This window comes from Caretta caretta, chromosome 3 (assembly GCF_965140235.1).
Source record: "Caretta caretta isolate rCarCar2 chromosome 3, rCarCar1.hap1, whole genome shotgun sequence".
Lineage (NCBI taxonomy): Eukaryota > Metazoa > Chordata > Testudines > Cheloniidae > Caretta > Caretta caretta.
The window spans coordinates 46,012,285-46,039,664 of NC_134208.1; the positions used below are offsets into that span (position 1 = coordinate 46,012,285).

Below are 27,380 nucleotides of genomic sequence, written 5' to 3' on the forward strand. Positions count from 1 at the left end.
TTTGCTGAGAGTGCAATCCACACCATCCTCCAGATCATTTATGAAGATATTGAACAAAAACGGCCCCAGGACCGACCCCTGGGGCACTCCACTTGACACCAGCTGCCAACTAGACATGGAGCCATTGATCACTACCCGTTGAGCCCGACAATCTAGCCAACTTTCTACCCACCTTATAGTGCATTCATCCAGCCCATACTTCTTTAACTTGCTGACAAGAATACTGTGGGAGACCGTGTCAAAAGCTTTGCTAAAGTCAAGATACAATACATCCACTGCTTTCCCTTCATCCACAGAACCAGTAATCTCATCATAGAAGGCAATTAGATTAGTCAGGCATGACCTTCCCTTGGTGAATCCATGCTGACTGTTCCTGATCACTTTCCTCTCATGTAAGTGCTTCAGGATTGATTCTTTGAGGACCTGCTGCATGATTTTTCAGGCTGACTGGCCTGTAGTTCCCAGGATCCTCCTCCTTCCCTTTTTTAAAGATTGGCACTACATTAGCCTTTTTCCAGTTATCCGGGACTTCCCCCGTTCGCCACGAGTTTTCAAAGATAATGGCCAATGGCTCTGCAACCACAGCCGCCAGTTCCTTTAGCACTCTCGGATGCAACTCGTCCGGCCCCATGGACTTGTGCACATCCAGCTTTTCTAAATAGTCCCTAACCACCTCTTTCTCCACAGAGGGCTGGCCATCTACTCCCCATGCTGTGATGCCCAGCGCAGCAGTCTGGGAGCTGACCTTGTTAGTGAAGACAGAGGCAAAAAAAGCATTGAGTACATTAGCTTTTTCCACATCCTCTGTCACTAGGTTGCCTCCCTCATTCAGTAAGGGGCCCACACTTTCCTTGGCTTTCTTCTTGTTGCCAACATACCTGAAGAAACCCTTCTTGTTACTCTTGACATCTCTTGCTAGCTGCAGCTCCAGGTGCAATTTGGCCCTCCTGATTTCATTCCTACATGCCTGAGCAATATTTTTACTCTTCCCTGGTCATATGTCCAACCTTCCACTTGTCGTAAACTTCTTTTTTATGTTTAAGATCCGCTAGGATTTCACCGTTAAGCCAAGCTGGTCGCCTGCCATATTTACTATTCTTTCGACACATCGGGATGGTTTGTCCCTGTAACCTCAACAGGGATTCCTTGAAATACAGCCAGCTCTCCTGGACTCCTTTCCCCTTCATGTTAATCCGCCAGGGGATCCTACCCATCTGTTCCCTGAGGGAGTCGAAGTCTGCTTTCCTGAAGTCCAGGGTCCATATCCTGCTGCTTACCTTTCTTCCCTGTGTCATGATCTAGTAACATCCTCCTGGCTTTTAAAAAAAATTACTCATTTTCCAGGGGTCATTTTCCACCATCAAAAAGCTAAGTGCAAGCAAAACAGAACCCTTCATCGCACTGAAATCTTCTCTGGATTTTTGAGTAAACCCTTGGAGTTGGCAGAAAACGCTTATACTAGTGAAAAGTGATTATGCTGGAGGTTTCACCTTCCTTCAGAAAATCAAAATTTTCTAGCTAGACTATGTGTATTAATTTTATTAACTCAGAACAGCAAGAGAAATTTAATAAAAATACATCTTACTAAATGCAGACAAGTAGCATAGTAATTAATATTTGTACATCGTGTTTTCTATTTGTTATCCACCTCTCTAGCATCACATATTTTTCAGTTAGCTCTTCCATTCAAGTGTGATATACCTTTATCTGTAGCTTACCAGCACATGTACATTCTAAGCAGTTTAAGTGTGAGTATTTGCTAGAACTGAGCTCCTCAGTGCTATTTTAACCAGCCACATTAATTTGCTTACACATTAAAAGTTCATTCGGAGGACTTTCTTCAGTCTCCATATATTTATCATTAGGGACAGGTTTCCTCTGGCTGCCAGGCTCCAGAAATTTCTTAACTGTGGGGATGTTGCTTTTTCTTGCTTTAAAAGCCTAAAAACAGGAAACATCACAAGAATATTTAAAGGCCAGAACATGAGAGGAAAAAAATTACATCAATTTGTGTAAAAGCAGAGGACCTGACTGAAGAAGGCAGTGTTTGGTTGCCATTTAACCATAAGAATGCCAGAGTTTAAGGTAGACAAGGTGGGTGAGGTAGTATCTTTTACTGGACCAACTTCTGTTGGTGAGAGACAAGCTTTCGAGTCACACTGAGTTCTTCTTCAGGCCTGGAAAAGGTATGTAGTTCTCAACAGCTAGTTCAGGATTCCCAACACATTGATGTGTGTCTCTTACATTTGTCACCTTGTGCGGCTCTATAGTTCACCAACTGAGAAACCTAGAGGCCCCTCTAGGAAGGCTTTTCACAAAAGCCATCTGTGATATTCCCCTCTGGTGTTATCTGGACCGGTGACCTGCTAGGTCACCATAATCCTTGACTCTGGGAGCCAGCCTTACCCTGCTCTGCTGTGAGAACCCCCACTCATCAGCTGTTCATGCACAGCTTCTGGCATGTAAGCTGCTCCTTGGACCGTGCAACCGAATGACACTAGTCAATATCTCCGGTCCCAGACACAACCCTAGGAACCTCCATCTTGCAGTGTCCAGTTATACCCGCTGGACGCTGCAAACTTATATGAGTTTTGTCAATTTAACAAAGAAATTGATATGTACCAGGCTTGTTATCCCAAGAGGAGTCTCTGATACACTTCAAACCAAACGCACTGCTTCAGGTAGAATAAACAAACTACAAAGATAAATTTTAAGTGATTATAAGTCAAAGCATAATAAGTCAGATTTGGTCAAATGAAATAAAAGCAAAACGCATTCTAAGCTGCTCTTAACGCTTTCAGTGCCTTACAAACTTAGATGCTTCTCACCCTTCAGCCTGGCTCTCCCCTTTGATCATCACTTCAGTCGCTTGGTGTTGTGTCTGTAGATGTAGGTGGAAGAGAGAGAGAGCGTGCGCGCATGGCAAATGTCTCTCTCTTTTATCATGTCCTTTCTTCCCTCTTGGTTTTGCACCCCCCCAACCCTTCAGAGTCAGGTGAGCATTACCTCATTGCTGTTCCAAACTGACCAAAGGAAGGGGGCTGACTCACTGGAGAGTCTGACAGATTCTTTTGTTGCTGCCTAGGCCAACGTCCTTTGTTCCTGTAGGGCTGGGCTGGGTTTGTCCCATACATGCTCTGATGAGGTGTGAACTGCCTCTTAGGTTTTGGAGTGTTTTTGCCTGGGCTTATTTTTGCCTGGGCTTATTTTTAAGCCATGAGGATACATTTTCAGCCTCATAACTACATACATGAAATTATAACATTACTGTAACAACCATGCTCAGTGCATCATGAGCCTTCCAAAGACACCCAACATGACAAACTTTGCATTGGATACCATGCAATCATTTTATAAAGAAGAACATGGGGGTATACAGAGTTCCCCCAAGATACAGAGCATCACACCATCCCAGGAAAGGGTATTCTCACCTTGAAATGTATAAAGAATTTGCATTATGAACCTGCAATTCTGTATAGTTCAGGCAAGTGAGGGAAATGCTGTCCAGAAGACAGCGCCAAATATCTTGTGGCTTACTGTAAATGCACGGCCTCCTCTCAGGAGCCCCTTTGTGATAGCCCTCTCATGTCCCCAGTAACTCCATGCAAGCTTGTCCTCTAGTCTATCAACAGTTTATTGACAAAACATAGTGCAAATAGTTCTTAACAGAATCCCCAAAACACAGTCAGTATCACCCAGTTCTTGTTCTGACCATACCCCAATGCAGGGATGGGCAAACTTTTTGGCCTGAGGGCCACATCAGGGTACGAAACTGTATGGAGGGCTGGGTCGGGAAGGCTGTGCCTCCCCGAACAGCCTGGCCCCCGGCCCCTATCTGCCCCCTCCCACTTCTCACTCCCGATTGCCCCCCTCAGAACACCTGACCCATCCAACCCCCCCTTGCTCTTGTCTGACTGTCCCCTCCTGGGACCCCATCCCTTATATAACCCCCCCCCAAACCTATGCCCTATCCAACCACCCCGTGTTTCCCGTTCCCTACTGCTGCCCCCAAACCCCACCCCATCCAACTGCCGCCTGTCCCCTGACTGCCCCCTGGGACCTCCTGCCCCTTATCCAACCCCCCGGCCCCCTTACCAAGCTGCTCAGAGCACCATGTCTGGGAGCTGCGCCGCCCGCCCAGAGCTAGACACGCTGCCACTCTGCTCTGCAGGAGCACGCAGCCCCGTCGCCCAGAGTGTTGCCCGTGTGGCGCGCTGAAGCTGGGGGGGAGGGGTGACAGCAGGGGAGGGGCCAGGGGCTAGCCTCCCAGGCCAGGAGCTCGGGGGCTGGGCAGGGCAGTCCCACGGGCCAGATGTGGCCCGCAGGCCGTAGTTTGCCCACCTCTGCCCCAAAGTCTTCATCACAGGTAGGTTCCTCAGTCCTTGTCCATCCCTCTGCCAGGACCACCAACCCAGCCCTTCCTTCTGGGGTGCAACCCCACTCTTCCAAGTGGAGGCTCCCCCAGCCTTTCGGTTGGGAGCATCCATCACTCTCCCTGGCCTTCTCACTGTTCCTCAGAATCCCAGTTCTACCTCTCCAGGAGATGTCAGTGGGTAAGCCCCTCTGCTGCTCCCACTTCTTTGAGCCCTGTCTCTCTGGCTTGCGGACACCAGCCAGAAAATGCCTTTCTGCTCTCCTGACTGCAACTGTCTCCCAGGAACCACCTTCTGTCTCTAGCAGCTCTCACCGCCTGCCCTTTTTCTGTCTCAGTCTGCTCACAGTTTCTTTCTTACCAGGCCTCCTACCACCCAAGGTGCTCTCCCAGCCTCCTAATTGACCAAATGGGAACACCTGGACTGGAATAGCAGACCTGGACCGGAATAGCAGACCTGGACCAGTAACTTAAACTGGGTTCAGCTACCCTGTTACTTACCTTAAAGAACCTAAAACTAATCTTACTGTAAGTGAACAATGGAGGCCAATAGAAGTGGTAACAAAAGTAACTGAGGATGCTCATCTTTGTCTCCATTTCTGGGAGAATAAATAAAATTAAGTGTACAAATGATAAACAGGAAAATTAGAAGAGTTGTCACCTTGCTATGTTCAAATTGCAGGGGCTGTCTGTACGTTAAGGTACATGAGTGAAGTTGTATGGAGACTGATGTTTTAGGATCCAGCATTCCCTAAGCCTTGTCTACATAGGCCACTTTAAGGAACTCTCCCACCATCGTTTTAGCACCAATCTGGCTCCAGCAGGGAGGGCTAGATTAGACCAGCTGCTAGTGTTTTTGATACCCTGTTGTCAACACCTGCTCTAAATATCTACAACACATACTCTCACCATTGTTAGTATGGTAGAGCTCAACTGGTGCTAGTGCAACAAAGGAAGGGCTCCCAAAAATCATGAGTGTCAATGCAGTTCTATGGAACTTGAAGACACTCCTGCATCGGTGCTGTGACTCAGAATAGCTTCGCGTTAGTACTCTCCTGTATATGGGTCTTCTAACTGCTTATGTAAATTGTGCTCCTATATTCATCTCTGTCTCTTAGACCAAGTCATTAGGGTAATTTAACATGTTTCTTCTTATTTTATCCTAACTATGCAATTTAAGCTTTTAATCATCAGAGACTAGAGAATGGCACAAAAGGAACAGTTAGCCTAGCAACCAGCCTTCCCTGTTTCCCGCCCAACTCCATCACATTATTCTCACTAATGGTAAAGGGATCACAGGGGATATCTCCTGTCCCGTATTGACACAGAGTGAAGGGAAAGCATCAGTTATCTATAATTTTAATACCACCTCATACAAGTCACATCTTGTCACCTGGAGCTATTGTCTACTGAATAGCCCCACAGAACTGAAAGGAGAATGAAAAGCCATTGTATAGAATTTAAGACAAATTATATATTCCTATAACAGGGCTATCACTTTTTATTGGTTTTTAATCTATGACGAGGTTTTCCAGAGGGAAGCAGTGGGGACTGGAAAGAAAAGGGATCAGATAAAGGATTCACAGAATGACAAAGTTAGAGAAACATTGTTCATGTTTGTGCAGTGTTTAAAAAAAAACAACAAAAACGTGCTATATGTGCAAAGGTTTATTTTTCAAATGGCTCTGAGACATTTCTGTCAAGTGTCTGTTTTAGGTGTTAGTGTAGTTACCTGTAACTGAGGGAACTCCGAGATAACACTGGACTTCTTCTCTTCTACCATTAAAATGGCTTCAAGCAGATGAACATCCGCCCAGCTGAATTGATTGCCAACAAGAAAATCCTGTCCGTGGTCTTTTAAGATCTGCAAGATACAGGCACAAAAATGTCACAGTGTGGACACAGGGAACTCTAATTAGTACCTTTTAAAGTGCTCGAGCCAAAGCTTCACTATCTAGACCACCAACCTCCAATGAAGTTGCTGGGCCTCTTTGCTTCTCTTTCTCTACTGTACAAGAGGACTAACACTAGCTAGGCCATGGGAGAAGTCAGTTCAATTCCTGCTCTGCCATGAATATCCTGTGTACCCTGGGCAAGGTACATCGGAAGGGACTTAGTCCCCATGAAGGGACTTAGATGTTGCAATGTTGAGTGCCACATAAAAGGTTTAGGTGGCTAGGAGAGAGAGGCGGAAACAATTACAGGAATAACAATGTGATCCACAAAACCAGAGCTAGGCATGTAGGCTCCTATACAGTGCCTGTGGAGAGAGGTGCACTACAATGCGACCCACAAAAATCAGCTAGGCAGAGAGCTGCCTAAGCTACCCAATAGGAGATGCTGAAGAGAAGAGTGTGTCCTAAGCCTTGCCTGTCTCACAGAGGTAGGAACCTAAGTGAGGGCTGCAGGGAGGCACCTAGCTCTGCTTGCAATGTACAAACTGGGGAAGATTGGGGTTCAGCCACCTAACTTGCATGCAGGGCCCAAAACAAAACTGGAAGAAGGGAGGAGGTGCTTCTTTAAAACCTTTCACCTAGCGCAGGACTTCTCAAACTTCATTGCACTGCGACCCCCTTCTGACAACAAAAGTTACTTCACAGCCCCAGGAGGGGGGACCGAAGCCTCAGCCTGCCCAAGCCCCACTGTCCTGGGTTGGGGTGGGAGGAGCCTGAGCCCCACTGCTCCAGGCAGGGGGACCAAAGCTGAAACTCAAGGGCTTCAGCCTCAGGCAGGGGGCCTGCAATCTGAGTCTTGCCACTCAGGGCTGAAGCTCTCGGGCTTTGGCTTCAGCTGCGGCTAATAGGGCTCAGGCTTCAGCCCCAGGCCCATTCAATGTGTAAGCCAGTCCTGGCAATCCCATTTTTGGGGTTCGGACCCACATTTTGAGAACTGCTGGCCTAGTGGTTTGGATACTCACCCAGAATGTGGGAAACCCCTGATTCCAATTTCCCTGCTCCTGATGCAGGTAAGAGATTTGAATATGGATCTGCCACCTCTGGGGAGTGCCCTAACCAAAGGACAGTCTGACGTAGGACTCCCTCATTCTGTCCTACTGAGGTTGTTCCACATTAAATAATTGAAGTAAATATTAACTGGGCCAGGAAAAGTTAGAATGTCTCTATAGCCAAGCACAGGTTTTGTGGATCACAGTGGAGCCTAAAACTGGGACACAGGCACCTAAGCATCATTATGGATTGCACCCTTACCCTTTCTGTACCTCAGTTCCCAATCTGTAATATAGGAACAAATAGTACTCCCTTAACTTCACAACATGCCTGTGAGGTAACTGCGATGAAGAGTGTGAGGTGCTCAGATACTACAGTGGTCAGGGCCATAAGTACCTTAGATAGGGAGATACTAATATGCAGCTGCTTTGTGAAACAGGTATGTTAATATTTTGTAAGTCAGTCAGTTTTGGATCACAGTTAAATATTTTTAAGTCTCCAGGACTGGCTAATAGTTGCTGTTTAACATCCTCCCTAGTTAATGATGGAATAGAAAGTATTTCATCATTGTAAACTATTAATATATCATTCAGATTCTTTACCCAAATAAAATAGAAATATCTGATTACTTCTGCCTGTTCTACATCGTGATTGACAATTATCAACCTTATTTCATATCAGACCTAAACCCCTGCTAAGGTTTAGTTTGTTTTACTACATTTGAAGAATTCCTTCGGTCTTCAAACCTCTGTTGGCCATAGATTTTTCTTCATTTGTCTGCTTTTTAAGCTTCCCTTATCAACTGTCAATTCCTTAACTGCCAATCTCTGCTCATTGCTATCAACCTCCCCATTTTTCTATTTGTTTTATATATGGAAATTTATTATTTCACTCATTTAATGTTTTAACCAAGTTTTTGAAGAACAAGCCAACCTGAAGAAGCCTTCTTTCATGATTTTGGGCAGGAAGCATCTAATAGAGCATTTTAAGTCAACTTCCAACTATTCACATTTTTATGTTTTACGTTTTTCCTCACACTCAAGTTTGCTCATGCTTGTTTTCAGCTTTGGGAAGTTGGTGCTTACTGGATGGGACTATATTGTGTTTCCACAACCATCAGTTTTTAGTTGAATGACTAATTTCTCTATCGGTCAGAATGAAATCTTTTATAGAATTACCTCCAGTAGATTATAATTTATTGTCATGCAGTATCGCAATCTATAATTTTTAGAAATTCTAAGGATTTTTTTAAGTGGCAGCATGTCCTCCAGCCTGAAATTCGTCACTATAACACAACTGTTCTTTCTAAACATTATAGACAGATGGGTAAAGTACTGCTCATCCTGTTCCTTCATCTGACTTTGGGTCTGCCAGTCCCCCACTAGTCTCTTGTCTTGTGATTTACTAGTTACAACATTGATCAAAAACGCGGGTCCTGTTCTTCTGCTTCCTGTTGTGCCCACTCTAAGATCCTGCTTTGCATCATTACAGAAGTCTCAAGGGTAACATGAGTGAGCAAATGCGTTTTGCCACACACCTTTTCATAGGCTGGGAAGTATCTGTTTGTGGCCTTTTCAATTATTACAGTGTGCTGCTTCTCCTTATTCTCAGCTGATAAGAAATGGCACATTAAAATTAACCCCATTAGGTCAGTTGTTCCTTCCACATACATGTCAATCCTAAAGAGAAATAGAGATTGTCAGTTAAAGTGCACTTTTATTTAGGCTAAAGAGGCATCACTAGTCAGCTTTGTTTTGCTGTAGTACAAGTATAATTATTTTCCTGCAGGAAAAGCTGATTCTCCAATTTAAGAAGGGAATTTAGTGTTTATAAAGAGGCTATTGGATTCATGCGATGGCCCTGACACTGCTGCTCCTCTTGCCCGCATTGCATGAGCTCATCTTAGGGATCTTAGTAACAGTGGGCTTTTTTAAACAACACTACATTGATGCCAATCAAAGTTTTGCTTCAACTGGAGTGGGAGCAATTTCTTAGTTTGTAGTAGACTGCAGTACCTAGCCAGATTTGATTTAGTGTAGCAATTTTCAGATATCCCCCTTTATTCAGTTTTCTGGATCGGATATATCTGGACATTGACTCAAAACATAATACCAAGAGGATTTAACAATTGAAGATGACCTGGTGAGATGGCCTCCTTGCATCCATTCAGCCTGTCTCACTAGAAATTAGAGGCTCATCACACAAGACTATGACTCAATTATGCAAACTCTAATCCCACCCTCTTTTCTAAAGAGACAGTCTCTTGAAAAGCTCTCTCAGAAGGACCCAATTCATTCATTAGGAGACATTTTTAGATATCAGTGCAAACTTTAGCCTCTGTCAGCTTCACAACTGGGGTCCTATTTCAGTTCAAAAATTATGACTATCTAGAGCAGATTACTCTGGAACAATCACTGGTAGCTCTTTTACACCTTCCCCACATATATTCTAAGGCACTTCAAAAACTTTCAGCCACATGCAATAAGTAATAAGGTTAGCTACCATATAAGGTTGGCTACCACACTACCATACAAGTGTGAATCAAATCATCTGGAAATGGTTTAAAATGTAAAGGCTGTGGCTCAAGTTAAACCTAGATTAATTAACAAGGAGGTATTCTGCTAGAAGAAAGATTCTCAGGGAAGCCAAGTTATAGGAAGTTGTGTCTTACATAATATCCCCTGGTTCATGTATGTAGTAAGACAACCAGTGAATTGTGATTACTGCTCCTGCCCACACCCTATTTATCACCTTGCCTTCCTGAACCTCCACCGTTGCCCATGTGTATGCGTCTATCCCAGCTGCAGTTTCGAGTCTTTTAGGTTAAGCTCTTTGGGGTAAGTATGGTCATTTCCTATTTTTGTACAATGCCCACAAAAATGGGGTCCTGAACTAATTGGCTTCTAGGTATTACAACTATATAAGTGTTTAACAATAATGCTACTTCCAACTTTCAGTTTGCCTTAAAGGAGGGAGTATAGATTCATAGATATTTAGGTCAGAAGGGACCATTATGATCATCTAGTCTGACCTCCTGTACAATGCAGGCCACAGAATTTCACCCACCACTCCTGCAAAAAACCTCACACCTATATCTGTGCTATTGAAGTCCTCAAATCGTAGTTTAAAGACTTCAAGGAGCAGAGAATCCTCCAGCAAGTGACCCGTGCCCCATGCTACAGAAGAAGGTGAAAAACCTCCAGGGCCTCTTTCAATCTGCCTTGGAGGAAAATTCCTTCCCGACCCCAAATATGGTGATCAGCTAAACCCTGAGCATATGGGCAAGATTCACCAGCCAGATACTATAGAAAATTCTTTCCTGGGTAACTCGGATCCCACCCCGTCTAATATCCCATCACAGGCCATTGGGCCTATTTACCATGAATATTTAATTACCAAAATCATGTTATCCCATCATACCATCTCCTCCATAAACTTATCGAGTTTAATCTTAAAGCCAGGTAGATCTTTTGCCCCCACTGCTTCCCTTGGAAGGCTATTCCAAAACTTCACTCCTCTGATGGTTAGAAACCTTCGTCTAATTTCTAGTCTAAATTTTCTGGTGGCCAGTTTATATCCATTTGTTCTTGTGTCCACATTGGTACTGAGCTTAAATAATTCCTCTCCCTCTCCGGTATTTATCCCTCTGATATATTTATAGAGAACAATCATATCTCCCCTCAACCTTCTTTTAGTTTGGCTAAACAAGCCAAGCTCCTTGAGTCTCCTTTCATAAGACAAGTTTTCCATTCCTCGGATCATCCTAGTAGCCCTCTTCTGTACCTGTTCCAGTTTGAATTCATCCTTCTTAAACATGGGAGACCAGAACTGCACACAGTATTCCAGGTGAGGTCTCACCAGTGCCTTGTATAACGGTACTAAAACCTTCTTATCCCTACTGGAAATACCTCTCCTGATGCATCCCAAGACCGCATTAGCTTTTTTCATGGCCATATCACATTGGCAGCTCATAGTCATCCTACGACCAACCAATACTCCAAGGTCCTTTTCCTCCTCCGTTACTTCTAATTGATGCGTCCCTAGTTTATAACTAAAATTCTTGTTATTAATCCCTAAATGCATGACCTTACACTTCTCAGTATTAAATTTCATCCTATTACTATTACTCCAGTTTACAAGGTCATCCAGATCCTCCTGTAGGATATCCCAGTCCTTCTCTAAATTGGCAATACCGCCCAGCTTTGTATCATCTGCAAACTTTATTAGCACACTGTTAGCCGACGGCCAAGGATGTTTGGTGAGGTGCCAGCTATGCCCGTTTATACCATCCGTGACTTTAACCGCTAGGACGCACTGTCCCTTCGCGGCGGGCAGCCCAGGCTAGGCTGACGGATGCCCCAAGGTCCTAACCACCCGTGACTTTAACTGCTAGAGCTCAGAGCTCCTTCGCAGCGGGCAGTCAATACTGACTGACAGGTGCCCCAATGGCAGCACTAAGAGCCTCTCCACACCCGTGACTTTAACTGCTAGAGCTCAGAGCTCCTTCGCAGCGGGCAGCCAGGATTGACTGACAGGTGCCCCAAGAGTTTGCCCCGTGGAGGCGGCACAACTCAATGCTAGGCTCTTAGTACTCTCACCTAATGGCCAGGCTTTAGAGCCAAAACGGCTGAGGTTCTTTAATTGTGTTGGCTGCTTTACAGTAAACCAGAGAAAACAAGTCAGGCTTATGCACAAATGGTTACCAAAATTTATTAAGCTAGATTCTAATCATGTGGTTACAAAATTGCTAGTGCCTACTTATTTAAATGTAGAGATGTTACACACACAAACAAGTTACAAAACTGAAGCCACAATCCCAAAGAAAGAAAACAAAGTATAGAGCTCTATTTCAAAATATGTGTACACTAAAGATAGGCGATCAGGTGTGGGTGCTTCTTACCCTCCTTGCATCTCTCGATTCCAGCGATGCCAAGCCAGGATCGGTCACTCAATTCCGTGGAAAGACGAATAAGGGACAAGGCTTAGGGACCCTCTTAGCTGCAGAAGCCTTGGGAGGCTGTCACTTATCTGACCAGCAGATAAATAGTGAAAAGCACTCAAAAATCATGGTGCTGTAGGTCCCCTACTTATACCTCTGTACTCCTTTATTCTCTTTCTCCTTTCTTATGCCAAATTGAGGCTGGTCTGTCGGGGTGACGCCAGCTTTCGCAAGAGTAGTTTATACTTGCAAGGGAGAGAAACAATAAGTTTCGACTACTGGACATTTCTTTTATCAGGGTAAATATTTTCCCACCTAGGATGTTGGTGTGTGTGCATCACGCTATTTAGTAGGGGCTAAGAGCCATGTCTGTCACAGGGCCTCTGCCTGCTGTGAGCTTAATCGTTGTATCTGTTCCCAGAGGCACATTGTAGCAGCACACCTGTGCTTTTCACAGCTTCAAAGGCTGTGCTGGAATATATGTTAAGTGCCCTGTTCCGGCTTCCTCCTGTGTTTCCAGCAATGCTGGTCTGAGGGGAGGGGGGGGAGGGGGCTGGCAGTCTGGCTACACACACTCCCACTTTTTGTGCCAAGGTCAGTAATAAAAAGATTGGTCCCAAAACCGATCCTTGAGGAACTCCACTGGTAACCTCCCTCCAGCCTGACAGTTCACCTTTCAGTAGGACCCGTTGTAGTCTCCCCTTTAACCAATTCCTTATCCACCTTTCAATTTTCCTATTGATCCCCATCTTATCCAATTTAACTAATAATTCCCCATGTGGCACGGTATCAAATGCCTTACTGAAATCTAGGTAAATTAGATCCACTGCATTTCCTTTGTCTAAAAAATCTTACTTTCTCAAAGAAGGAGATCAGGTTGGTTTGGCACGATCTACCTTTTGTAAAACCATGTTGTATTTTGCCCCATTTACCATTGACTTCAATGTCCTTAACTACCTTCTCCTTCAAAATTTTTTCCAAGACCTTGCATACTACAGATGTCAAACTAACAGGCCTGTAGTTACCCAGATCACTTTTTTCCCCTTTCTTAAAAATAGGAACTATGTTAGCAATTCTCCAATCATATGGTACAACCCTTGAGTTTACAGATTCATTAAAAATTCTTGCTAATGGGCTTGCAATTTCATGTGCCAATTCCTTTAATATTCTTGGATGAAGATTATCTGGACCCCCCGATTTAGTCCCATTAAGCTGTTTGAGTTTTGCTTCTACCTCAAATATGGTAATGCCTACCTCCATAGCCTCATTCCCATTTGTCATGCTACCATTATCCCTAAGATCCTCTTTAGTCTTATTAAAGACTGAGGCAAAGTATTTGTTTAGCTATTGGGCCATGCCTAGATTATCCTTGACCTCCACTCCATCCTCAGTGTTTAGCGGTCTTCTTTTTTTCTTATTTATATGACTATAGAACCTTTTACTATTGGCTTTAATTCCCTTTGCAAGGTCCAACTCTACTTGACTTTTAGCCTGTCTCACTTTATCCCTACATGTTCTGACCTCAATAAGGTAGCTTTCCTTGCTGATCCCTCCCTTCTTCCACTCCCTGTATGCTTTCTGCTTTTTCTTAATCACCTCTCTGAGATGCTTGCTCATCCAGCTTGGTCTACAACTCCTGCCTATTAATTTTTTCCCCTTTCTTGGGATGCAGGCTTCTGATAGCTTCTGCAGCTTTGATTTAAAATAATCCCAGGCCTCCTCTACCTTTAGATCTATAAATTCTTCAGTCCAATCCACTTCCCTAACTAATTTCCTTAATTTTTGAAGGTCAGCCCTTTTGAAATCAAAAACCCTAGTTGCAATTTTTTTTTGTTAATCCTTCTGTTCAGTTTGAACTGAATTAGCTCATGATCACTTGAGCCAAGACTATACCCTACAATCATCTCTTCTATGAGGTCCTCACTACTTACCAAAACCAAATCTAAAATGGCATCCCCTCTAGTCGGTTCAGCAACTACTTGCTGAAGACAGACAGGCACGCAAAGCCTGAATACCCACAGTTCCAAGACCCCAGAGAAACAGGTCACAATTAGACTGGTAGACACACAGGATGTAATTAGACTGGATGTAATTTCAAATTAACCCAAACATTGACCAGCAGAGATTAAACACCCTTCCCCACAGCTACTGGAGGAATACTTGAAAATGTACTCTTTATAATGCTGCTATGTAATGTGATCCTACCTGAAGGCAACATCACACTATGCAAAGTCTGATTTTTGCAGCAACAGGAATACCATTTTTCTTTGTAAGAGACTTGGATTTTAACCCCATCACCTGCCAACTTCTGTGGTGGCTGCCTAGCCAGACTGATTAAAATCAGAGCAGAGCAATTTACTGGCTCAGATCTGTTAGATATAAATCACTAGAATACAACGAATTAGTGGGCCAGAATCTGATCTCAATTACACCAGTGTAACTCCCCTGAGGCACCGACATCTGTTTGCTAGATAAGCTCTAGTTAATCAGTTGGTTACTACAGAAGACTGAGTAAGAATAGTGTGTTACAGTACATTGCTCTCTACTTCAGGTCCTTTCCATAGAGTTTGTATTTTGCTGCTATATAGCTGAGAATTGCTCTGGTCTGCACCATCTGCATCCCATCAATTTCCACCAAGGGCACTTGTTGAAAGAGCAGAAATCCATCTTTGGAAAGGAAAAAGGAAACAGTCCCATACTCCCACCCCAATCTTTTATATTGCCCTGGAAATGGGGTCCAATAACACTCTGGTTTGTTTCCAGTTACTTTCAGAAGAACTGCTACTTTGGTAATGAAATTGATGTGAACTGTCAATGGGAGTCAGTAACAAAATTGTACCAGTGGAGGCACTCAAAACAAAATCATTAATTGCAGGAAGGACCCCAGCTATTTTCATAGATGAAGGAAATAAAGTTACTTTGGTTCAGCAAACCTGGTTTTAAAAATAATAAGTTCCCCCTCAGCATGCCAAGCCTTGATTGTACACATCAGCATTTAGATTGGCACTGCAATACCGAGGAGAATAGCTACTTTAAAAGCATCAACAAGACTGAAGTATTTAATGCATTAGTGACACCCCAAATGCCAACATTTAAAGTGACCTACATAATGTATTTTTTCCAGCAGAGTGGGAGCAAAGGAGAGGCAGTTAATACTGTTCTACACAGGGGCCTTCGAACAACCCAGGGATTATGTTTAGATAATATGCATGTGTCTTGTATTATGCTTTATCACATTAGGATTAAATACCAGTAAAATGACCAAAATAGATAAACTGCTCAAAATTCTGACTTAGCTTTTGTATTAAACACAAGATTTCCCAGGAAATAAGATTGTGACGTTGCACGCCATAATGCTTTATAGACACATGCTTATGAGTGTAAATATGACATAACTGGAATATATTTTATGCTAGATATGCCATGTAACATATCTATAAAAAGGTTATGATCTAATGGATATATTCATCCTATTTGTATGCATGTACATACAGGGTCAAAAGGACAACATGATGGATAGATTTGTTTGAACCAGCATGTAACAGGGGAGAAGCAGCACCCTAATGGGTAAAGGGGCTGCACCTCAATATGACAGGAGGGATGAATAATCTGTTCTGCACCTATATAAGAATAGGTCTGGAAGGGCACATCGTCGTCCAGCCTAGGGGGCAGTGGAGTGTCCCGCCACTGACTGAGCTGTGTCTATTGCCAGGGGACACATATTCGTGGTATGTCTGGTAGAGTCTATAGGAAACTATTATTGTGCTTCGTTTGACAATAAACCTGGCCAGGTGCCTTCGTACCTTACTAGCATCTGTGGTCTTTGGGAGTTCTCTCGGGGTCTGCTGTGTCAGCTATCTGCACAGAGCTGGGGCAGCACACAGAGGGAACATGTATGAAGCCGACTGTTATCATCATCCAACAAGAGCAGAGCACCACACCTGTAGCTACTGACAAGAACATAGACTTGCGTATTGTATTTTATTTTGTTTGGTAATTTATTTTGTTCCATCTGTTATTACTTGGAACCACTTAAATCCTACTTTTTGTATTTAATAAAAATCACTTTACTTATTAATTAACCAGAGTAAGTATTAATACTGGGGGGAGGGGGAGACAGCTGTGCATCTCTCTCGATCAGTATTATAGAGGGCAAACAATTTTTGAGTTTACCCTATATAAGCTTTATACAGGGTAAAACGGATTTATTTGGGGTTTGGACCCCATTGGGAGTTGGGTATCTGAGTGCTGGAGACAGGAGCACTTCTTAAGCAGTTTTCAGTTAAGCCTGCAGCTTGTGGGGGACATGGTTCAGACTTGGATCTGTGTTTGCATCAGGCAAGCGTGTCTGGCTCAAACACTGCAAGGTACTGAAGTCCCAAGCTGGCAGGGAAAACAGGCTCAGAGGTTTTGACTCAGGTGGCAGTCACAAGGGAGTTTCTGTGATGCAATCCGTCACAAAGATGTTTCCCTGAAGCACAGAAACTTAAAACTTTCTAGCACATGCAACGTAGGTTTGGCTGGCACAGTGTATGCTTCTATAAGCTTTTGCAGGGAGTTAAACTCAGACAATTATATAAAAGTGTTTGCGGGAAGGGAACAAATCTCAAAGTACTAATTTACTCTATAGCACTGCTTTTCTTATTAATAGGAAAGTCTCATCAATTCTGACATACAGTTCTAGAGAGAGTTAGGAAAATATCCAAGAGACTCCTATCATCATGGTATTAAGGGATCCAAATAGCTATCATCAGTTCTGGTATGAGGAGAACTGCATGGTTTGTGAGCCAAACAAACAAAACTCACTATGTCCAGTTTCAACACTAAGTACATACTAAAAATAACAGAGCCTGATTTGCCACATGGTAGCATTTCACACAGGTTTGAATGACTATACAAGGTGGAAGAGTGGAAAATCAGGCCAGTTAGACAGGTTTCAGAGTAGCAGCCGTGTTAGTCTGTATTCGCAAAAAGAAAAGGAGTACTTGTGGCATCTTAGAGACTAACCAGTTTATTTGAGCATAAGCTTTCGTGAGCTACAGCTCACTTCATCGGATGCAATTAGAGTGACAATTCTGGATTCACCGCTTGTGTGATTTTTTGCTGACAGAAAGGATTAATGTCCATTACAAAGGCACTGGCTGACGTGAAGAGGGACAGAACATTCACGCTCTGGGGAATTTGTTTCTGCCAGGTTAGCCTTTAGAGCTCAGATAGGTCTATTAATCCTCAGTAAGTCACTGTGACTGAAGAGCATGCTTGTCTGTTCAGGGCAACGTTCCCATCTACAGATGTCAGTACTCCATTTCACCTTGCTAGTATGCAATTGATTGATCCCAAACTACCAAATCTTCCCTTAGCCTTCCTTCTCATAAATTAAGAAAAACTTGGTCAAATATTTCAGATTTCATCCAGACTCACCTTGTAAGAGCTTCTCATATTGTTTCCTTTTTTCCAAAAATTCTTTTTCAAACTGAAAAAAGAAAAAAGCGCCACTCAGGATATGAACAGAGTTTTTTCAGAGCTCTAGAACCAAGAAGTCAGTTAAATGTGACTTCAGGGTGGTTACTATAAGGGAGGGAGAGCAGAGAGGCAAATGTTATGGAAGTGCTCATTCAAGCTCTCTCTTAAGAAGTTGGGAGAGGACTAGGTTGGATATTAAGAAAAACTATTTCACTAGGAGGATGGTGAAGCACTGGATTACCCTGGGAAATGGTGGACTCTCCATCCTTAAGAGGTTTTTAAGGGCCCAGCTTGACAAAGCCCTGGCTGGGATGATTTAGCTGGGGTTGGTCCTGCTTTGAGCAGGGGGTTGGACTAGATGACCTCCTGAGGTCTCTTCCAACTCTAATCTTCTATGAAGTTAGAAATCTGACATCACCCTAGAAAGGACTATGGCTAATGTTGGTTTCCTTCCATTTCACTTGCCTGTCTTTCCCCCTCTGCTCAGAACATCTGCATAGCTTCCAGCAGATCCTGATCAGTTTGCTCAATATTCCCTGCTCAGCCTCATACATACCAAAGAAGACAAAATGCTTTTGGGATACAGTTAATTCTCTGCCAGAGAACTAATTAGTCAGCTGAAACTACAAACCTTGAGTAGGAGTCACACTGGTAAAAACTGAACACCATGAAAGTGGAAAGACCAGCCCAAAAGATAAAGAAGAAGATAAAGCAGACAGATGGCAATCCTGCCTGCCCCAGATTGTGCATGTTACCACCATAACTGATGAGCTGGATATTAAACATTTCACTGACAACTAATGTAGCAAATATTCAGAATCAAACTTATTCTTTAACATAATTTAAAGTGGCTTTGCCAAAACGTGGTCACACCCCTCTATCTACCCAGACTAACGTAGCATCTAGTGCAGGTACGAAGAACTTCTGTTTTGTTCATACACAGTTAATTCCACTTTATTTTTTGTTTACCCCACACAGCTTTAAGTTTGAGCTTTGAGGCAGGTATATACACAGGTGGTTCAAGATACCAAAACAAACCTCAACCCCAGCAGCTGCTAACAACCAGCAAATCAATTCCATTTTGCCTCTCCCATTAAAGTAGTAAAGTTTGGGTTTTCCAGCCATGACTTCAAATCTTCAGTCACCTGACAAATACATGGAAATGAAGAGTTACTACAAGGATCACCTGTAAGTTATTTTTTAGAGTAATAGTTTCCAGGATGCCTGTCTGAGAGGATGAAATGTTTTCTCTAGAACTAATTCAGCATCTCTTCAAGTACTTTTTTCTAAGTTGAGCTGTTTTTATCAATGTATAGCATTTAATTGAGGATTTTTTTTTCTTCACTCCAAGAACTTAAGAAAAAGCCAGGTATTAGCAGTATAAGTACTGACTTCCTAGAGCTGGAAGCTGCAGCAATGGCTCTAATATGTAGCCATCTTAGGACTCTATACTCCTGCCAATCACTGCAGTCTGAGTGCTAGCCACATAAAAATTAATTGCAATAGCAAAGTCCCTAGCAGATTTCATGGAATCTCTGGCACATCTCCCTTTTGGAGAAAAGGAACCAAAACCAACAACTTTACTTGGTATAGGGGTTTTGCAGCAAAAGTCATGGGGAGCAGGGGAGGAAGAAGAGGGTCAATGCTGAATGTCATTCTTATAGTGGTCTATTCTCAGTGCACAGTGTGTACTATAACTAATATACAGGGTCCCCTCCACAAATGATATATAAACATTATAGTCATCCTACATCAAATACCTCTGCAGTGAATTTCGTAGCATGGGTTTCTCCACCCCAAACAATCTTTGTTGCCAGCCAAGGGGAGTGTGGAGCCGGTGCTTGGGGTGGAGCAGCACACGGAGTCCCGTGGCCCCTCACCTACAAGCTGGACCCACTGCTGGCCGCTTCTGGGGCACAGTGCGGTGTCGGAAAAGGTAGCCTTAGCTGGGCAGCACTGCCAATGAGACTTTTAAAGTCCTGGTTGGCGGTGCTGACCAGAGCAAGGTGACCCAGTGATTTACATGCCACAACCCAGAAGTGGGTCGCAACCCATAGTTTGAAAAACACTGTTCTAGGCTACGTATGCACCCTCATGACAAGCACATACTCAGCATCTCCAGATATGCCCTAACCATGGCTCCCCCTCTTGCTGGAAAATGTGAACTACATACTAAAAAGATGACCATTAAAAACAAGAAAGAATAAAGGTGCCTCACCCCAGGGACACAGGAGCATCTCAGGGTGCAGCCTGAATGGAGGCTCTCCAGGCCCCTAATTAGTGGGAAACAAATGAAGAAATAAATGAGCACTAATCAAACTCTAAAAAAATCAGTTGGGAAAATAGGTTAAATGCTCTAGATGTTTCTAAGCTAATACCACGAAAAATCATATCTGAATCAAAGAGGAGGCAAGATGGTAATCTGAAATATGGGATTCCATTAGTTATGTACCAGAACTGCATGGTAGCGGACGATGAATACTATATACCATTAAAAAAATGAAAGCCTGGGAATCCATTTTCTAATGCTCTAGAACAGGGGTGGGCAAACTTTTTTTGAGGGCCACATCTGGGAATAGAAAGAGGGCCACATCTGGGAATAGAAATTGTACAGCAGGTCTGAATGCTCATAAAATTGGGGTTGGGCTGCGGGAGGAGGGGCGGACTCTGCGGTGGGGCCAGAAATGAGGAGTTCAGGGTGCAGGAGAGGGCTCCGGGCTGGGGCTCCAGCTGGTGGACTCTGAGTTGGGGCTGGAGATGAGGAGTTTGGGGTGTAGGAGGGTGCTCTGGGCTGGGATCAAAGAGTTTGGGGGGTGGAAGGCGGATCAGGGCTGGGGCAGGAGGTTGGGGTGCTGGTGGAGGCTCAAGCTCTGGGTGGTGCTTACCTCAAGTGGCTCCTGGAAACAGCAGCATGTCCCTTCTCCAGCTCCTAGGCAGAGGCGCAGCCAGGCAGCTCTGCACACTGCCCTGTCTGCAGGCACCACCCCTGCAGCTCCCACTGGCTGCGGTTCCCGGCCAATGGGAGCTGCGGGAGTGGTGCTTGGGGTGGGGGCAGCGTGCAGAGTGGAGTTCCCTGGCTGCCCCTATGCGTAGAAGCCGAAGGGGGTCCATGCCACTGCTTCTGGGAGCCGCATGGAGCAGCCCCCGACCCTGCTCCCCGGCTGGAGCACCAGAGCGGGACAAGCCCCAGACCCCCCCTCCCCAGCGAGAGCTCAAGGGTCGGATGTGGCCCGCCAGCCGTAGTTTGCCCACCCCTGCTCTAGAACATCCCTTTCTAGCCCTGGTGATTCAAGATTTGCTGGAACTTTAAATGATTTCTTGGATCAGCAGTCTGTCAAACTGGTTAAGACTTAATATAGAAGGAGATTTCTGACTTGTGTAAGTTTGGGTCCATGAATAGGGTCTCATTTCTTTCTCTGAATAGCTCTTATAGCAGCATGTAACCATTCAAACTTTTTAAATTGCTGAGCTAGACTGTGCTGCCAGGAGAATGACTCTTTTTTTTAAATTATGTGCTGAATAGACTAGTGTTTGGATCTCAGTAGGAGCTGAATTCCATTCCGCAGCCGTAAGCCAAGAGAGCGTAAAGTTCCAGCTCCACCAGTAAGTCAGCTAAATAACTGCTCTCACCAACAGAAGTTGGGCCAGCAAAGGATATCACCCATCTTGACTCTCTATTACCCTGGAACCAACATGGCTACATCAACAGTGCATATAACTGCATAATGGGAAGTCTCTGCTGGTGTGGCGAATGCTTCCATCTGTACAGAGGTTTCTGAACCACAGGTGCAGTGATCTGGGAAAGTGTATGCTTGCATATGAATAATAGACTACAGTTTTCAATGTTGCAGTGTCCCTCATGAGGGGAAAAAAGAGGCCTTTGAACGGCATTGAAGATGTCTTGTGCAATACTACAGCTAACTGCTTGTTAGTTAATGGGCATAAAAACAAAAGACAAATGCCAGACTCCAGCTGGTTACTGATGTCCCAGGAATAAAAATGACTGAAGCTAGCCAGCTGCAGCAAACAGAGTCAGGGGTCTGCTCCTATTCTCTTAGTCAGTGAAAACAAACATTGCCCGATAATATTTGCAACCCTAATATTGCAGCTTTGTTTCAGTGCATGAGAACCAGAGATTATTCTACCGCCTAAGCTGAGCAAAATGCAAAAGTAAGAGTCTTCGCTATTTATGCTGTTTCAGTGTGTTTTAATGGCCTAAGGCAGTCATACTCAGACCTCAGTGGTTCAGGAGCCAAATGAGTGATCAGCAGCGTGAATTCATTGTTTCCTTTGCTATAGTACTATTCATATATGAACAGTATGACAGGGGAAATAATTAGTCACTATTCTCATAGCAACTAACTTAATTGGTTAATAAGAGAGTAAAGCAGTCTGGTTGGTTAATAATTAAATCAGTGTTTTAATATCATGCGCTGCAAAGAGCTGTAAGAGACGCATTAAATAGCCACTTGCAGCTTGTCAGCCACAGTCAGAGTATTGCTGGTTTATGGTGTGGGTTGTAATACAGATAAAGACAGTTAAAAACAAACAAACAAGTTTTTAAAGTTGCTTAAGGGGTTACACAAATTTGTTTTTCCTAAAGTGAACTATGACACTTATGACCAAATGCGGAGTAATTAATAATCTTTATAAAAAAGGTTTTAATTTTAACATGCCCAGGCCTACAAGGCAGTGCAGTAGAGAACACAAACCTTTTCAAAGTGATGGATGCTAGCCCCTTAAAACACAAACAGCCTCACAGTTTGATCCAAGGCCCAATGAAGTCAGTGGAAAGAGTCACATTGACTTCAACAGATTTTGGATCAGGTGCCTAGCACTCACATAACAACAATGGGTACAAAATGGGCATCAAAGCACATCTGTTGTATAAAATTAAGTTATAGGCCTTATTTAGATTAGGGGGGGAAAGGTGCCTTTTTCCCAGCTGTTAACCTGATTGAAAGCTCTACTTACCACCAACACAGACACAGTATAACCCAGGGATTGGCAACCTTCAGCACACAGCCCATCAGGGTAATCCGCAGATGGACCGTGAGACATTTCGCTTATATTGACCATCCTCAGGCATGGCCCTGGTTCACCGTTCCTGGTCAATGGGAACTGCAGAAAGCAGCGGTCAGCACACACCCGGTATAACTATGAGCTTCTCTGAGGAAGCTCATAGTAAGAAGGTGATATGAAAGGGAGGGGTTCAGCTGTTGTGACCTGCACTGGATGTGCCATGTTTGTCTTTCTTCCACAGGACAGAAGCGACTTTGTGTGTACAAAGTGCAAGCTGGTCTCCATACTGGAAGAGAAGATCGAAGGTCTGGAGCAACAGATAACAACCCTGCGTTGCATACGAGAAACGGAGGATTTTCTGGACAAAAGTCAGGATATGCTTCTACAGGCACAAAGCTCTAAAGATTTAGAGCAGGTTGCATAGTGGAGCCAAGAGGCCAGTGAAGAAGCTTGGCAACATGTGACCTCCAGAAGAAGAAGGGGGAATGTCCGGGTTCCAGCAACGCGGACACAGGTAACTAACCGCTTTCATGTTCTCTCCACAGGTACCGTTGCGGAGAGTGGACCAGATGATATGTCTGGGGGGAGAAAGCAGAAGGAGACTCCGCTGGTTGGAAGGCATGAGATGCACTGTCCTGAGATGGGGGGTTCCACGACCACCACTCCCAAGAGAAGGAGGCGGGTGGTGGTGGTCGGGGACTCTCTACTCCGGGGGACTGAGTCATCTATCTGCCGCCCTGACTGGGAAAACTGAGAAGTCTGCTGCTTGCCAGGGGCTAAGATTCGCGATGTGACGGAGAGACTGCCAAGACTCATCAAGCCCTCGGATCGCTACCCCTTCCTGCTTCTCCACGTGGGCACCAATGATACTGCCAAGAATGACCTTAAGCGGATCACTGCGGACTACGTGGCTCTGGGAAGAAGGATAAAGGAGTTTGAGGCACAAGTGGTGTTCTCGTCCATCCTCCCCATGGAAGGGAAAGGCCTGGGTAGGGACCGTCGAATAGTGGAAGTCAACGAATGGCTACGCAGGTGGTGTCGGAGAGAAGGCTTTGGATTCTTTGACCATGGGATGGTGTTCCATGAAGGAGGAGTGCTGGGCAGAGACGGGCTCCATCTTACGAAGAGAGGGAAGAGCATCTTTGCGAGCAGGCTGGATAACCTAGTGAGGAGGGCTTTAAACTAGGTTCACGGGGGAAGGAGACCAAAGCCCTGAGGTAAGTGGGAAAGCGGGATACCGGGAGGAAGCACAGGTAGGAATGTCTGTGAGGGGAGGGCTCCTGCCTCATACTGAGAATGAGGGGCGATCAGCAGGTTATCTCAAGTGCTTATATACGAATGCACAAAGCCTTGGAAACAAGCAGGGAGAACTGGAGGTCCTGGTGATGTCAAGGAATTATGATGTGATTGGAATAGCAGAGACTTGGTGGGATAACTCACATGACTGGAGTACTGTCATGGATGGTTATAAACTGTTCAGGAAGGACAGGCAGGGCAGAAAAGGTGGGGGAGTAGCACTGTATATAAGGGAGCAGTATGACTGCTCAGAGCTCCGGTACGAAACTGCAGAAAAACCTGAGTGTCTCTGGATTAAGTTTAGAAGTGTGAGCAACAGGAGTGATGTAGTGGTGGGAGTCTGCTATAGACCACCGGACCAGGGGGATGAGGTGGACGAGGCTTTCTTCCGGCAGCTCGCGGAAGCTACTAGATCGCATGCCCTGGTTCTCATGGGTGACTTTAATTTTCCTGATATCTGCTGGGAGAGCAATACAGCGGTGCATAGACAATCCAGGAAGTTTTTGGAAAGCGTATGGGACAATTTCCTGGTGCAAGTGCTAGAGGAGCCAACTAGGGGGGGAGCTTTTCTTGACCTGCTGCTCACAAACTGGGAAGAATTAGTAGGGGAAGCAAATGTGGATGGGAATCTGGGAGGCAGTGACCATGAGTTGGTTAAGTTCAGGATCCTGACACAGGGAAGAAAGGTAAGCAGCAGGATACGGACCCTGGACTTCAGGAAAGCAGACTTCGACTCCCTCAGGGAACGGATGGGTAGGATCCCCTGGGGGACTAACAAGAAGGGGAAAAGAGTCCAGGAGAGCTGGCTGTATTTCAAGGAATCCCTGTTGAGGTTACAGGGACAAACCATCCCGATGTGTCGAAAGAATAGTAAATATGGCAGGCGACCAGCTTGGCTTAACGGTGAAATCCTAGCGGATCTTAAGTATAAAAAAGAAGCTTACAAGAAGTGGAACATTGGACATATAACCAGGGAAGAGTATAAAAATATTGCTCGGGCATGTAGGAATGAAATTAGGAGGGCCAAATCGCACCTGGAGCTGCAGCTAGCAAGAGATGTTAAGAGTAACAAGAAGGGTTTCTTCAGGTATGTTGGCAACAAGAAGAAAGCCAAGGAAAGTGTGGGCCCCTTAATGAATGAGGGAGGCAACCTAGTGACAGAGGATGTGGAAAAAGCTAATGTACTCAATGCTTTTTTTGCCTCTGTCTTCACGAACAAGGTCAGCTCCCAGACTGCTGCGCTGGGCATCACAACATGGGGAATAGATGGCCAGCCCTCTGTGGAGAAAGAGGTGGTTAGGGACTATTTAGAAAAGCTGGACGTGCACAAGTCCATGGGGCCGGACGAGTTGCATCCGAGAGTGCTAAAGGAACTGGCGGCTGTGGTTGCAGAGCCATTGGCCATTATCTTTGAAAACTCGTGGCGAACGGGGGAAGTCCCGGATGACTGGAAAAAGGCTAATGTAGTGCCAATCTTTAAAAAAGGGAAGAAGGAGGATCCTGGGAACTACAGGCCAGTCAGCCTCACTTCAGTCCCCGGAAAAATCATGGAGCAGGTCCTCAAAGAATCAATCCTGAAGCACTTACATGAGAGGAAAGTGATCAGGAACAGTCAGCATGGATTCACCAAGGGAAGGTCATGCCTGACTAATCTAATCGCCTTCTATGATGAGATTACTGGTTCTGTGGATGAAGGGAAAGCAGTGGATGTATTGTATCTTGACTTTAGCAAAGCTTTTGACACGGTCTCCCACAGTATTCTTGTCAGCAAGTTAAGGAAGTATGGGCTGGATGAATGCACCATAAGGTGGGTAGAAAGTTGGCTAGATTGTCAGGCTCAACGGGTAGTGATCAATGGCTCCATGTCTAGTTGGCAGCCGGTGTCAAGTGGAGTGCCCCAGGGATCGGTCCTGGGGACGGTTTTGTTCAATATCTTCATAAATGATCTGGAGGATGGTGTGGATTGCACTCTCAGCAAATTTGCGGATGATACTAAACTGGGAGGAGTGGTAGATACACTGGAGGGCAGGGATAGGATACAGAGGGAGCTAGACAAATTGGAGGATTGGGCCAAAAGAAATCTGATGAGGTTCAATAAGGATAAGTGCAGGGTCCTGCACTTAGGACGGAAGAACCCAATGCACAGCTACAGACTAGGGACCGAATGGCTAGGCAGCAGTTCTGCAGAAAAGGACCTAGGGGTGACAGTGGACGAGAAGCTGGATATGAGTCAGCAGTGTGCCCTTGTTGCCAAGAAGGCCAATGGCATTTTGGGATGTATAAGTAGGGGCATAGCGAGCAGATCGAGGGACGTGATCGTCCCCCTCTATTCGACATTGATGAGGCCTCATCTGGAGTACTGTGTCCAGTTTTGGGCCCCACACTACAAGAAGGATGCGGATAAATTGGAGAGAGTCCAGCGAAGGGCAACAAAAATGATTAGGGGTCTGGAACACATGACTTATGAGGAGAGGCTGAGGGAACTGGGATTGTTTAGTCTGCGGAAGAGAAGAATGAGGGGGGATTTGATAGCTGCTTTCAACTACCTGAGAGGTAGTTCCAGAGAGAATGGTTCTAGACTATTCTCAGTGGTAGAAGAGGACAGGACAAGGAGTAATGGTCTCAAGTTGCAGTGGGGGAGGTTTAGGTTGGATATTAGGAAAAACTTTTTCACTAGGAGGGTGGTGAAACACTGGAATGCGTTGCCTAGGGAGGTGGTGGAATCTCTTTCCTTAGAAGTTTTTAAGGTCAGGCTTGACAAAGCCCTGGCTGGGATGATTTAATTGGGGATGGGTCCTGCTTTTGAGCAGGGGGTTGGACTAGATGACCTCCTGAGGTCCCTTCCAGCCCTGATATTCTATGATTCTATGATAACCTCTTAGCCTGAGTTTAGCAGGGTTTTGTATCTTCTTACGTTGATTGTAAGATGTGATGTCAGGACACTAACAGGGGTTAAGTGGGGTTTTCAACTGAAAAGGAGTACTTGTGGCACCTTAGAGACTAACCAATTTATTTGAGCATGAGCTTTCGTGAGCTACAGCTCACTTCATCGGATGCATACCGTGGAAACTGCAGCAGACTTTATATATACACAGAGAATATGAAACAATACCTCCTCCCACCCCACTGTCCTGCTGGTAATAGCTTATCTAAAGTGATCAGCAGGTGGGCCATTTCCAGCACAAATCCAGGTTTTCTCACCCTCCACCCCCCCACACAAATTCACTCTCCTGCTGGTGATAACGGTATGCATCCGATGAAGTGAAGGAGTACTTGTTGCACCTTCATCGGATGCAAGTGGCATCCGATGAAGTGAGCTGTAGCTCACGAAAGCTCATGCTCA

General features: G+C 44.8%; 1 protein-coding gene across 1 annotated transcript; it reads right to left on the reverse strand.

Moving 5' to 3' along the window:
* Nucleotides 1-1,594: 1,594 nt before the first annotated feature.
* On the reverse strand, nt 1,595-20,668 carry LOC125634487 (glutathione S-transferase 3-like). Its single transcript, XM_048845325.2, is given in 8 exon segments — nt 1,595-1,941; nt 6,105-6,236; nt 8,855-8,996; nt 14,791-14,923; nt 17,678-17,729; nt 18,758-18,864; nt 19,938-19,992; nt 20,605-20,668. Coding segments are annotated over 6 exon segments (702 nt in total). The 5' UTR covers nt 18,845-18,864; nt 19,938-19,992; nt 20,605-20,668; the 3' UTR covers nt 1,595-1,785.
* Nucleotides 20,669-27,380: the final 6,712 nt, after the last annotated feature.